General features: G+C 39.6%; 1 protein-coding gene across 1 annotated transcript; it reads right to left on the bottom strand.

Annotated features, from left to right (window-relative positions):
* Positions 1-1,180: 1,180 nt before the first annotated feature.
* Positions 1,181-6,100, bottom strand: LOC128667170 (E3 ubiquitin/ISG15 ligase TRIM25-like). The gene is made up of 2 exons (XM_053722101.1): positions 4,543-6,100; positions 1,181-1,209 (listed from the first exon to the last, which is right to left on the bottom strand). The coding sequence occupies exons 1-2, from the start codon at positions 6,098-6,100 to the stop codon at positions 1,181-1,183; spliced, it is 1,587 nt and encodes a 528-aa protein (XP_053578076.1).
* Between the last annotated feature and the right edge of the window lie 7,050 nt (positions 6,101-13,150).

The following is a 13,150-nucleotide window of genomic DNA, read 5'->3' as shown; positions in this document are numbered from 1 at the left end:
AGGATTCTCATACAGGCGCCATCTTTATATACACAGAATGCAGCATTATTATTATGTGACAGTGTATCTAGCACAGGATTCTCACACAGACACCATCTTTATATACACAGAATGCAGCATTATTATTATGTGACAGTGTATCTAGTGCAGGATTCTCATACAGGCGCCATCTTTATATACACAGAATGCAGCATTATTATTATGTGACAGTGTATCTAGCACAGGATTCTCACACAGGTACCATCTTTATATACACAGAATGCAGCATTATTATTATGTGACAGTGTATCTAGTGCAGGATTCTCACACAGGCACCATCTTTATATACACAGAATGCAGCATTATTATTATGTGACAGTGTATCTAGTGCAGGATTCTCACCCAGGCACCATCTTTATATACACAGAATGCAGCATTATTATTATGTGACAGTGTATCTAGCGCAGGATTCTCACCCAGGCACCATCTTTATATACACAGAATGCAGCATTATTATTATGTGACAGTGTATCTAGTGCAGGATTTTTACACAGGCACCATCTTTATATACACAGAATGCAGCATTATTATTATGTGACAGTGTATCTAGTGCAGGATTCTCACCCAGGCACCATCTTTATATACACAGAATGCAGCATTATTATTATGTGACAGTGTATCTAGTGCAGGATTCTCACCTAGGCACCATCACCCCATACCCAAAATGCAGCATTATTATTATGTGACAGTGTATCTAGTGCAGGATTCTCACACAGGCACCATCTTTATATACACAGAATGCAGCATTATTATTATGTGACAGTGTATCTAGTGCAGGATTCTCACCCAGGCACCATCTTTATATACACAGAATGCAGCATTATTATTATGTGACAGTGTATCTAGTGCAGGATTCTTACACAGGCACCATCTTTATCTACACAGAATGCAGCAGCATTATTATTATGTGACAGTGTATCTAGCGCAGGATTCTCACACAGGTACCATCTTTATATACACAGAATGCAGCATTATTATTATGTGACAGTGTATCTAGTGCAGGGTTCTCACACAGGTACCATCTTTATATACACAGAATGCAGCATTATTATTATGTGACAGTGTATCTAGTGCAGTATTCTCACCCAGGCACCATATTTATATACACAGAATGCAGCATTATTATTATGTGACAGTGTATCTAGCTCAGGATTCTCACACAGGCACCATCTTTATATACACAGAATGCAGCAATATTGACAGTGTATCTAGTGCAGGATTCTCACACAGGCACCATCTTTATATACACAGAATGCAGCATTATTATTATTATTATGTGACAGTGTATCTAGTGCAGGATTCTCACCCAGTCACCATCTTTATATACACAGAATGCAGCATTATTATTATGTGACAGTGTATCTAGTGCAGGATTCTCACCCAGTCACCATCTTTATATACACAGAATGCAGCATTATTATTATGTGACAGTGTATCTAGTGCAGGATTCTCACCCAGGCACCATCTTTATATACACAGGCATCAGCATTATTATTATGTGACAGTGTATCTAGCACAGGATTCTCACACAGGCACCATCTTTATATACACAGGCATCAGCATTATTATTATGTGACAGTGTATCTAGTGAAGGATTCTCACCCAGGCACCATCTTTATATACACAGGCATCAGCATTATTATTATGTGACAGTGTATCTAGCACAGGATTCTCACACAGGCACCATCTTTATATACACAGAATGCAGCATTATTATTATGTGACAGTATATATAGTGCAGGACTCTCACACAGGCACCATCTTTATATACACAGAATGCAGCATTATTATTATGTGACAGTGTATCTAGTGCAGGATTCTCACCCAGGCACCATCTTTATATACACAGAATACAGCATTATTATTATGTGACAGTGTATCTAGTGCAGGATTCTCACACAGGCACCATCTTTATATACACAGAATGCAGCATTATTATTATGTGACAGTGTATCTAGTGCAGGATTCTCACCCAGGCACCATCTTTATATACACAGAATGCAACATTATTATTATTATCAGTGTAGCTAGCGCAGGATTCTCACCCAGGCACCATCTTTATATACACAGAATGCAGCATTATTATTTTATGACAGTGTATCTAGTGCAGGATTCTCACACAGGCATCATCTTTATATACACAGAATGCAGCATTATTATTATGTGGCAGTGTATCTAGCGCAGGATTCTCACACAGACACCATCTTTATATACACAGAATGCAGCATTATTATTATGTGACAGTGTATCTAGTGCAGGATTCTCACACAGGCACCATCTTTATATACACAGAATGCAGGATTATTATTATGTGACAGTGTATCTAGTGCAGGATTCTCACCCAGGTACCATCTTTATATACACAGAATGCAGCATTATTATTATTTGACAGTGTATCTAGTGCAGGATTCTCACACAGGCACCATCTTTATATACACAGAATGCAGCATTATTATTATGTGACAGTGTATCTAGCACAGGATTCTCACACAGGCTCCATCTTTATATACACAGAATGCAGCATTATTATTATGTGACAGTGTATCTAGCGCAGGATTCTCACCCAGGCACCATCTTTATATACACAGAATGCAGCATTATTATTATGTGACAGTGTATCTAGCACAGGATTCTCACACAGGTACCATCTTTATATACAAAGAATGCAGCATTATTATTATGTGACAGTGTATCTAGTGCAGGATTCTCACACAGGTACCATCTTTATATACAAAGAATGCAGCATTATTATTATGTGACAGTGTATCTAGCGCATGATTCTCACACAGACACCATCTTTATATACACAGAATGCAGCATTATTATTATGTGACAGTGTATCTAGCACAGGATTCTCACACAGACACCATCTTTATATACACAGAATGCAGCATTATTATTATGTGACAGTGTATCTAGCGCAGGATTCTCACACAGACACCATCTTTATATACACAGAATGCAGCATTATTATTATGTGACAGTGTATCTAGTGCAGGATTCTCACACAGGCACCATCTTTATATACACAGAATGCAGCATTATTATTATGTGATAGTGTATCTAGTGCAGGATTCTCACATAGGCACCATTATGCCATACACAGAATGCAGCATTATTATTATGTGACAGTGTATCTAGTGCAGGATTCTCACACAGGCACCATCTTTATATACACAGAATGCAGCATTATTATTATGTGACAGTTTATCTAGTGCAGGATTCTCACCCAGGCACCATCTTTATATACACAGAATGCAACATTATTATTATTATCAGTGTAGCTAGCGCGGGATTCTCACCCAGGCACCATCTTTATATACACAGAATGAAGTATTATTATGTGACAGTGTATCTAGTGCAGGATTCTCACACAGGCACCATCTTTATATACGCAGAATGCAGCATTATTATTATGTGACAGTGTATCTAGTGCAGGATTCTCACACAGGCACCATCTTTATATACACAGAATGCAGCATTATTATTATGTGACAGTGTATCTAGTGCAGGATTCTCATACAGACACCATCTTTATATACACAGAATGCAGCATTATTATTATGTGACAGTGTATTTAGCACAGGATTCTCACACAGGCACCATCTTTATATACACAGAATGCAGCATTATTATTATGTGACAGTGTATCTAGTGCAGGATTCTCACACAGGTACCATCTTTATATAAAAAGAATGCAGCATTATTATTATGTGACAGTGTATCTAGCGCAGGATTTTCACACAGGCACCATCTTTATATACACAGAATGCAGCATTATTATTATGTGACAGTGTATCTAGTGCAGGATTCTCATACAGGCACCATCTTTATATACACAGAATGCAGCATTATTATTATGTGACAGTGTATCTAGTGCAGGATTCTCACACAGGCACCATCTTTATATACACAGAATGCAGCATTATTATTATGTGACAGTGTATCTAGTGCAGGATTCTCACACAGGCACCATCTTTATATACACAGGCAGCAGCATTATTATTATGTGACAGTGTATCTAGTGCAGGATTCTCACCCAGGCACCATCTTTATATACACAGAATGCAGCATTATTATTATGTGACAGTGTATCTAGTGCAGGATTCTCACCCAGGCACCATCTTTATATACACAGAATGCAGCATTATTATTATGTGACAGTGTATCTAGTGCAGGATTCTCACCCAGGCACCATCTTTATATACACAGAATGCAGCATTATTATTATTATGTGACAGTGTATCTAGTGCAGGATTCTCACCCAGGCACCATCTTTATAAACACAGAATGCAGCATTATTATTATGTGACAGCGTATCAGGCGCAGGATTCTCACACAGGTACCATCTTTATATACACAGAATGCAGCATTATTATTATTATGTGACAGTGTATCTAGTGCAGGATTCTCACCCAGGCACCATCTTTATATACACAGAATGCAGCATTATTATTATGTGACAGTGTATCTAGTGCAGGGTTCTCACACAGACACCATCACACCATACACAGAATGCAGCATGAAGAGGCTCAGTGAAGGTGACAGTGACGGTTTGTAAGTGTCTGATCGGGTCACACAGCTCATAAAAGGTCAGACGCCCAGCCTCATAGTCCAGCAGTATTCCTACTGTGTCACATGATAGAGGGGGGTGTAATGAGGTGATTATTGTGTTATGTCTCACTGAAAGATCTTTATTATAACCCCTCAAACACCAGGACTTGTTATTATCTCCTATCAGTGACTGATCTCCTCCCCTCTCCATACTGGTATAACAAACCCCTACACGCCAGACCCCTGATTTACTGATCTGCACTTCCCAGTAATGTCCTCCTGAGGAAAAGCTCCTGGTGCTTAATACCTGAGGATAATCTGTAAATCTCTCTGGTGTTTCTGGTCGCTGCTGGTTTATATCTGACCAGGATACAGTTTTCAGATCACCTGATACAATAACATCATTATTAGCTGTGTTTATATCCAGTAATATGTCTGATGTCACCTGCATATAGAGCCCTCTCTTTACATCAGTCACAATATCAGCTAAACCTCTGTATAAGGTCACTGAGATCAGATCCTCATCTAAATCCCCCCCAGCAGGGACCTGTTTATCACCTCTCTGTGTGACCTCATTATCACCCTTCTCAGCATCCAAAAAGTCATCTCTGTGTGATTCCTGTTCTTGTAGGACAGTTAATGGGTCAGTCATGTTGTACAGCTCCTCAATGTGACTCATCTTCCTGGTCAGCTCGTCCTTCTCTTTTTCCAGCTGCTGGATCAGATCAGAGATTGGGAGTAAAATCTTCTCCTGCTGCCGGGTGATGTCACTCAGGACTCGCTTCTCTAGGTCTTCCAGCTGTTTCCTGATGTCCCTAATCAGGGCAGTGAGTCGCTCTGTTACACCAGCTGCTTTCTCTTGCACCCCTCTCCTGTGCTTCTGCAGACTCTGGACTCTTTTCTCAGTCTTCTCTCTCTTTGTGGTCAGTTTCTGCAGAACATTTCTCAGTTTCTCTTTCTTCTTCTCAGAAGCCTCATTCAGCAGCTCCACCTGGTGTCCCCTGTGCTCTCCGGCCAGGGAGCAGGACGCACAAATACAGGCAGCATCCTCAGTGCAGTAATATTTCAGCAGCTCTCTGTGTTTGTAGCATTTTCTGTTACCCCAGGAAGTGGTGGGTTCAGTTAAGACGTGTTCCTCAGACTTGCTGTGTACCCTCAGGTGGGTATCACACAGAGAAGCCTCACAATGCAGACATGATTTAGCAGCAGGTACAGGAGAGTGAATACAGTAAGTGCAGAGGACCCCAGTGTCTTTTTGCTCTGGCTGAGTAATCTGTAAATGCTTCACTACATTACACAGCGCTATGTTCCTCTGCAGATCAGGTCTGTTACTGAATCTCTTTCTGCACTCAGGACAGGAATAAACCCCAGACCCCTCCTGGGTACCCAGCACACTCTCAATACAGCCCAGGCAGAAGTTATGGCCACAGCTGAGATTTACAGGATCTGTATAAATGCTCAGGCAGATGGGGCAGGTTAGCTCCTCTTTCAGATCAGCAGTCGCCATTCTTGAATTCAGCAGCAGGAAACGAAACTTACATTATCTTCCTATTCAGCACAAGGGCGTGGCAGTTACGTGACTGTATGTGCTCTGCCTGTTAACTCTTCATGTCCCAGAATGTAGTGACCAGGGCAGGTTTGTAAACTCTGATAAATCTGTAGTGCTCTGTATTTTGTGTATCTGATGACATCACATGAAATATTAGGAGTACAACTTTGTTTATGTATTTTACCCACTAGCAAGGGTTAAATGCAATTTAAAATAAAGGAATTTGTTTCACAATAAGATGCTAAAACATAATTATTTTTATATTAGAACGTTCTTTCAATTCTGATGACACTTAATGTGATTTAATGCAAATTGTTTTCACATCACTAATAATTTCATGACTTGTGCAATTAACAGATTGTTATATTAATATTTCTTAAAGGTACAAACACGTAATTACAAAGATTAATGAACTTTCTGATTAATATATTATTAATTAATCAAATTTAATAGATTAACCTCTTCAATGTGCAGGACGACAACATATCATTATGTGTACTGCCTGTGTGCGTATGGTGTCACGTTGTTGTCATTTAGGGGGATCACTAATATGAGCCAGTTGTCTGTGATCCAGCACACTACTGACTGATCGGTGCTGGTATAGGGGGCACTGCTCCAAAGGCTACACGGTAGTGCCAGTGACATCACACATATTCGCATGGTGACATCACAGTAGGGGCGGAACCAGGAAAGGGCTAGTAGTGAATTGAGCTGGATGGGGGAGGGCGGTCTCAGCACCTTAACAAGCCAAATATCACAAAGGTCCCTCATTTGTAAGAGAATCACCTTTCACAAGACCCCAAATATTTTTTTTAAAAAAGTATAAAGCACAACGCGTGTAGTTTTGTTAAGGAATGTGTCTTTATGTGCTCACAAAAATATATCTGTTATATCTAGAGACCCCAAGTAAAGTTTATTTCTAAAGAAAAATACCAATGACACTACATAAATTATTATCAGAACCTTCAATATCTTCTATAAGGCAAACTCATTTATTTTATGTTTATTATGGATCTACAAAGATGATAATGTCCACAGCACTCCAAATGACAAATTTCTTTTATTTCAGGACACAATAAAACAGCAACGTTTCGGGATTAATTTCCCTTAATCATGCATCATTGCATGATTAAGGGAAATTAATCCCGAAACGTTGCTGTTTTATTGTGTCCTGAAATAAAAGAAATTTGTCATTTGGAGTGCTGTGGACATTATCATCTTTGTGACTTCTAATAGGTGAATAGGCAGTTCACCGGTCTACACGAGCACCCGCTTCATAGAAAGTGCTGTTCCACTCTATTTGTTTTCTGCTTTATTATGGATCTAAGGTGCTATATATCAAAACAAAACATTCTCGGCTAGATTTAGAGTTGGGCGGTAGCCGTCAAAACCAGCGTTAGAGGCTCCTAACGCTGGTTTTTACCGCTCTCTGGTATTTGGAGTCAGTCAGGAAAGGGTCTAACGCTCACTTTACAGCCGCGACTTTTCCATACCGCAGATCCCCCTACGCCATTTGCGTATCCTATCTTTTCAATGGGATCTTTCTAACGCTGGTATTTAGAGTCGTGGCTGAAGTGAGCGTTAGAACTCTAACGACAAAACTCCAGCCGCAGAAAAAAACCAGTAGTTAAGAGCTTTCTGGGCTAACGCCGGTTTATAAAGCTCTTAACTACTGTGCTCTAAAGTACACTAACACCCATAAACTACCTATGTACCCCTAAACCGAGGTCCCCCCACATCGCCGCCACTCTATTAAATTTTTTAACCCCTAATCTGCCGCTCCGTACACCGCCGCCAGCAAAGTTATCCCTATGTACCCCTAACCTGCTGCCCCTAATACCGCCGACCCCTATATTATATTTATTAACCCCTAATCTGCCCCCCCCAACGTCGCCGCCCCCTACCTACACTTATTAACCCCTAATCTGCCGAGCGGACCGCACCGCTACTATAATAAAGTTATTAACCCCTAATCCGCCTCACTCCCGCCTCAATAACCCTATAATAAATAGTATTAACCCTTAATCTGCCCTCCCTAAAATCGCCGACACCTAACTTCAAACATTAACCCCTAATCTGCCGACCGGAGCTCACCGCTATTCTAATACATTTTTTAACCCCTAAAGCTAAGTCTAACCCTAACACTAACACCCCCCTAAGTTAAATATAATTTAAATCTAACTAAATAAATTAACTCTTATTATATAAATTATTCCTATTTAAAGCTAAATACTTACCTGTAAAATAAACCCTAATATAGCTACAATATAAATAATAATTATATTGTAGCTATTTTAGGATTAATATTTATTTTACAGGCAACTTTGTATTTATTTTAACCAGGTACAATAGCTATTAAATAGTTAAGAACTATTTAATAGCTAAAAAAGTTAAAATAATTACAAAATTACCTGTAAAATAAATCCTAACCTAAGTTACAATTAAACCTAACACTACACTATCAATAAATAAATTAAATAAACTATCTACAATTACCTACAATTAAACCTAACACTACACTATCAATAAATTAATTAAATAAAATACCTACAAATAACTACAATTAAATAAACTAACTAAAGTACAAAAAATAAAAAAGAACTAAGTTACAAAAAATAAAAAAATATTTACAAACATTAGAAAAATATTACAACAATTTTAAACTAATTACACCTACTCTAAGCCCCCTAATAAAATAACAAAGACCCCCAAAATAAAAAAAATGCCCTACCCTATTCTAAATTAAAAAAGTTCAAAGCTCTTTTACCTTACCAGCCCTGAAAAGGGCCATTTGCGGGGCATGCCCCAAAGAATTCAGCTCTTTTGCCTGTAATAAAAAAACATACAATACCCCCCCCCAACATTACAACCCACCACCCACATACCCCTAATCTAACCCAAACCCCCCTTAAATAAACCTAACACTAAGCCCCTGAAGATCTTCCTACCTTATCTTCACCATGCCAGGTTCACCGATCCGTCCTCGGAAGTCTTGATCCAAGCCTCGGAAGTCTTGATCCAAGCCCAAGCGGGGGCTGAAGAGTGACTTCCATCCTCCGGCTGAAGTCTTGATCCAAGCGGGCAGAAGAGGACATCCGGACCGGCAAACATCTTCTTCCAAGCCGCATCTTCTATGTTCTTCAATCCGATGACCGGCTGATCTTCAAGACCTCCAGCGCGACTTCCCGACGAATGACGGTTCCTTTAAGGGACGTCATCCAAGATGGCGTCCCTCGAATTCCGATTGGCTGATAGGATTCTATCAGCCAATCGGAATTAAGGTAGGAAAATTCTGATTGGCTGATGGAATCAGCCAATCAGAATCAAGTTCAATCCGATTGGCTGATCCAATCAGCCAATCAGATTGAGCTCGCATTCTATTGGCTGATCGGAACAGCCAATAGAATGCGAGCTCAATCTGATTGGCTGATTGGATCAGCCAATCGGATTGAACTTGATTCTGATTGGCTGATTCCATCAGCCAATAAGAATTTTCCTACCTTAATTCCGATTGGCTGATAGAATCCTATCAGCCAATCGGAATTCGAGGGACGCCATCTTGGATGACATCCCTTAAAGGAACCGTCATTCGTCGGGAAGTCGTCGGTGAAGTTGGATGGATCCGCGGTGGAGGTCTTGAAGATCAGCCGGTCGTCATCGGATTGAAGAACATAGAAGATGCGGCTTGGAAGAAGATGTTTGCCGGTCCGGATGTCCTCTTCTGCCCGCTTGGATCAAGACTTCAGCCGGAGGATGGACGTCACTCTTCAGCCCCCGCTTGGGCTTGGATCAACACTTCTGAGGCTTGGATCAAGACTTCCGAGGACGGATCGGTGAACCTGGCATGGTGAAAATAAGGTAGGAAGATCTTCAGGGGCTTAGTGTTAGGATTGGGTTAGATTAGGGGTATGTGGGTGGTGGGTTGTAATGTTGGGGGGGGGGTATTGTATGGGTTTTTTTACAGGCAAAAGAGCTGAATTCTTTGGGGCATGCCCCGCAAATGGCCCTTTTCAGGGCTGGTAAGGTAAAAGAGCTTTGAACTTTTTTAATTTAGAATAGGGTAGGGCATTTTTTTATTTTGGGGGTCTTTGTTATTTTATTAGGGGGCTTAGAGTAGGTGTAATTAGTTTAAAATTGTTGTAATATTTTTCTAATGTTTGTAAATATTTTTTTATTTTTTGTAACTTAGCTTTTTTTATTTTTTGTACTTTAGTTAGTTTATTTCATTGTATTTATTTGTAGGTATTGTATTTAATTAATTTATTGATAGTGTAGTGTTAGGTTTAATTGTAGATAATTGTAGGTATTGTATATAATTTATTTATTGATAGTGTAGTGTTAGATTTAATTGTAACTTAGGTTAGGATTTATTTTACAGGTAATTTTGTAATTATTTTAACTAGGTAGCTATTAAATAGTTCTTAACTATTTAATAGCTATTGTACCTGGTTAAAATAAATACAAAGTTGCCTGTAAAATAAATATTAATCCTAAAATAGCTACAATATAATTATAATTTATATTGTAGCTATATTAGGGTTTATTTTACAGGTAAGTATTTAGCTTTAAATAGGAATAATTTATTTAATAAGAGTTAATTTATTTCGTTAGATAAAAATTATATTTAACTTAGGAGGGTGTTAGTGTTAGGGTTAGACTTAGCTTTAGGGGTTAATACATTTATTATAGTAGCGGTGAGCTCCGATCGGCAGATTAGGGGTTAATTATTGTAGGTAGCTGGCGGCGACGTTGTGGGGGGCAGATTAGGGGTTAATAAATATAATATAGGGGTCGACGGTGTTAGGGGCAGCAGATTAGGGTTACATAACTATAATGTAGCTTGCGGTGGTGTACGGAGCGGCAGATTAGGGGTTAATAATAAAGTGCAGGGGTCAGCAATAGCGAGGGCGGCAGATTAGGGGTTAATAAGTGTAAGGTTAGGGGTGTTTAGACTCGGGGTACATGTTAGAGTGTTAGGTGCAGACGTAGGAAGTGTTTCCCCATAGAAAACAATGGGGCTGCGTTAGGAGCTGAACGCTGCTTTTTTGCAGGTGTTAGGTTTTTTTTACAGCTCAAACTGCCCCATTGTTTTCTATGGGGGAATCGTGCACGAGCACGTTTTTGAAGCTGGCCGCTTCCGTAAGCACCGCTGGTATCGAGAGTTGCAGTGGCGTTAAATTATGCTCTACGCTCCCTTTTTGAAGCCTAACGCACTGAAAACCCAGCCATTCTGTGAACTCTAAATACCAGCGGTATTTAAAAGGTGCGGGGGAAAAAAAGCATGCGTAGCTAACGCACCCCTTTGGCCGCAGAACTCTAAATCTAGCCGTATATCTAAGTTATTAGGTAAAGCGTACTACAGAGGATACTTATATACAGCACTCTGGGTTCTGCAATATCAACAAACATACTTAAATAAATGTGTTCATCTTCAATGTGAAATGTTTGGTGCAACTTTATTAGTACTTAATTACAAATGGGAAAAACATAAAACCTCTCTCATGCATTAGGATAACACAATTACCACTTATACAGCTCTTGGTTTGTAAGTACTAAGGTCCTAAATCACCAATCTAAACAGTGGTCAACTCTAACAGGCACTTCTAATATTAACCCTTGTAAAGACCAAAGAGAAAATATCATTTATCATGAATCACTCTATTGAGCAGTGTATAGGATGAGCTAAAATAGTTAGATATTCCCATATGGTAAATAATAGTTATGAGAACCTGAATCTATATATGTATGGGACTTTATAAGGGTTTGTCTTGTAATAAGAAAATGTCACTATAATGGTTGTTATATAACATCAGAGGAGTCAACCACTCTTAAGTTTTATAACCAGTTTTATAATATACCAAAAAATACCCTCAATCAAAAAACAAAGAGCTAGATCAGTGATTTTCAACCTTTTTTGCCATGGCACATTTTTTACATTAAAAAATCTTGGGGCACACCACCATCCCAAAATTTTACAAAATCACACATTGTAGCCTGATACAGCATATATATATGTGCACTGGCTTTACGCGTCTTCTCTTGCTCAGATCTCCTTGATAGGAACTTTTGTAATGCAACTGAGGCGAGTGAAATCTCCGAAGCGGAGCCCCAACCCTCCGGAGAACTGTGTGGGAGTTGAGAGAGTCCCTGCGTGTCTGGATGAGTGCGTAGAGTAGCAGCGGCTACCGGATTCTGTTCCGCTTCAGGAGTGCACTTAAGCAAGAAGAAATCAATTCATGGCGGCACACCTGACAATCTCTTACGGCACACTAGTGTGCCACGGCACAGTGGTTGAAAATCAATGAGCTAGATAATATACATTGTTATTATTAAATAAAAAACTAAACATCTTAAAGAAGCTTTTACCAATTGCCCAGCCTGAGTAGCACACACTAGGATGTAACAAAAAACCTCCTAGTTGTTAAAGTAAATAAATTACCATCTCTGGCTAAAAGCCCAGAAATAAATTGTTACAAATGTAGCAAACTATCGGTTATATTAGGCAGCCGATACTGTAACACAATAAAGTTAAAGGGATACTAAACCCATTTTTCTTCTTAAATGGAAAGAGTCCACAGCTGCATTCATTACTTTTGGGAAATAAGAACCTGGCCACCAGGAGGAGGCAAAGACACCCCAGCCAAAGGCTTAAATACTCCTCCCACTCCACTCATCCCCCAGTCATTCTTTGCCTTTCGTCCCAGGAGGTTGACAGAGAAGTGTCAGAAGTTTAAATTTAGTTTTTTGTCTCTTATGGAGGGTAGTACTCTTTGGCAGGGGACAGGAGTTTTAAGTAGTCCTGTCAGTCTCTCAGTGAGGGCTTGGATGAAAGTTAGAGTCCGGAGATGTAGGGAGAGTCTTTCTGCGAAACTATCCCGACTCATGTTAACAGCTCCTCAAGCAATCGGCATTGTCGAACTTCGCTCCAGTGCCTGCTTACTTCTCTCAAGTCCATGGCGAAGGCGATGCTACTATCTGTCACACTTGAAAGGCCGTGTTCCTGTTCCA

Source organism: Bombina bombina, chromosome 7 (genome assembly GCF_027579735.1).
Source record: "Bombina bombina isolate aBomBom1 chromosome 7, aBomBom1.pri, whole genome shotgun sequence".
In the NCBI taxonomy this organism is placed as follows: domain Eukaryota; kingdom Metazoa; phylum Chordata; class Amphibia; order Anura; family Bombinatoridae; genus Bombina; species Bombina bombina.
The sequence above is the reverse complement of the archived record's forward strand: the minus strand, read 5'-3'. Positions and strand labels throughout refer to the sequence as shown.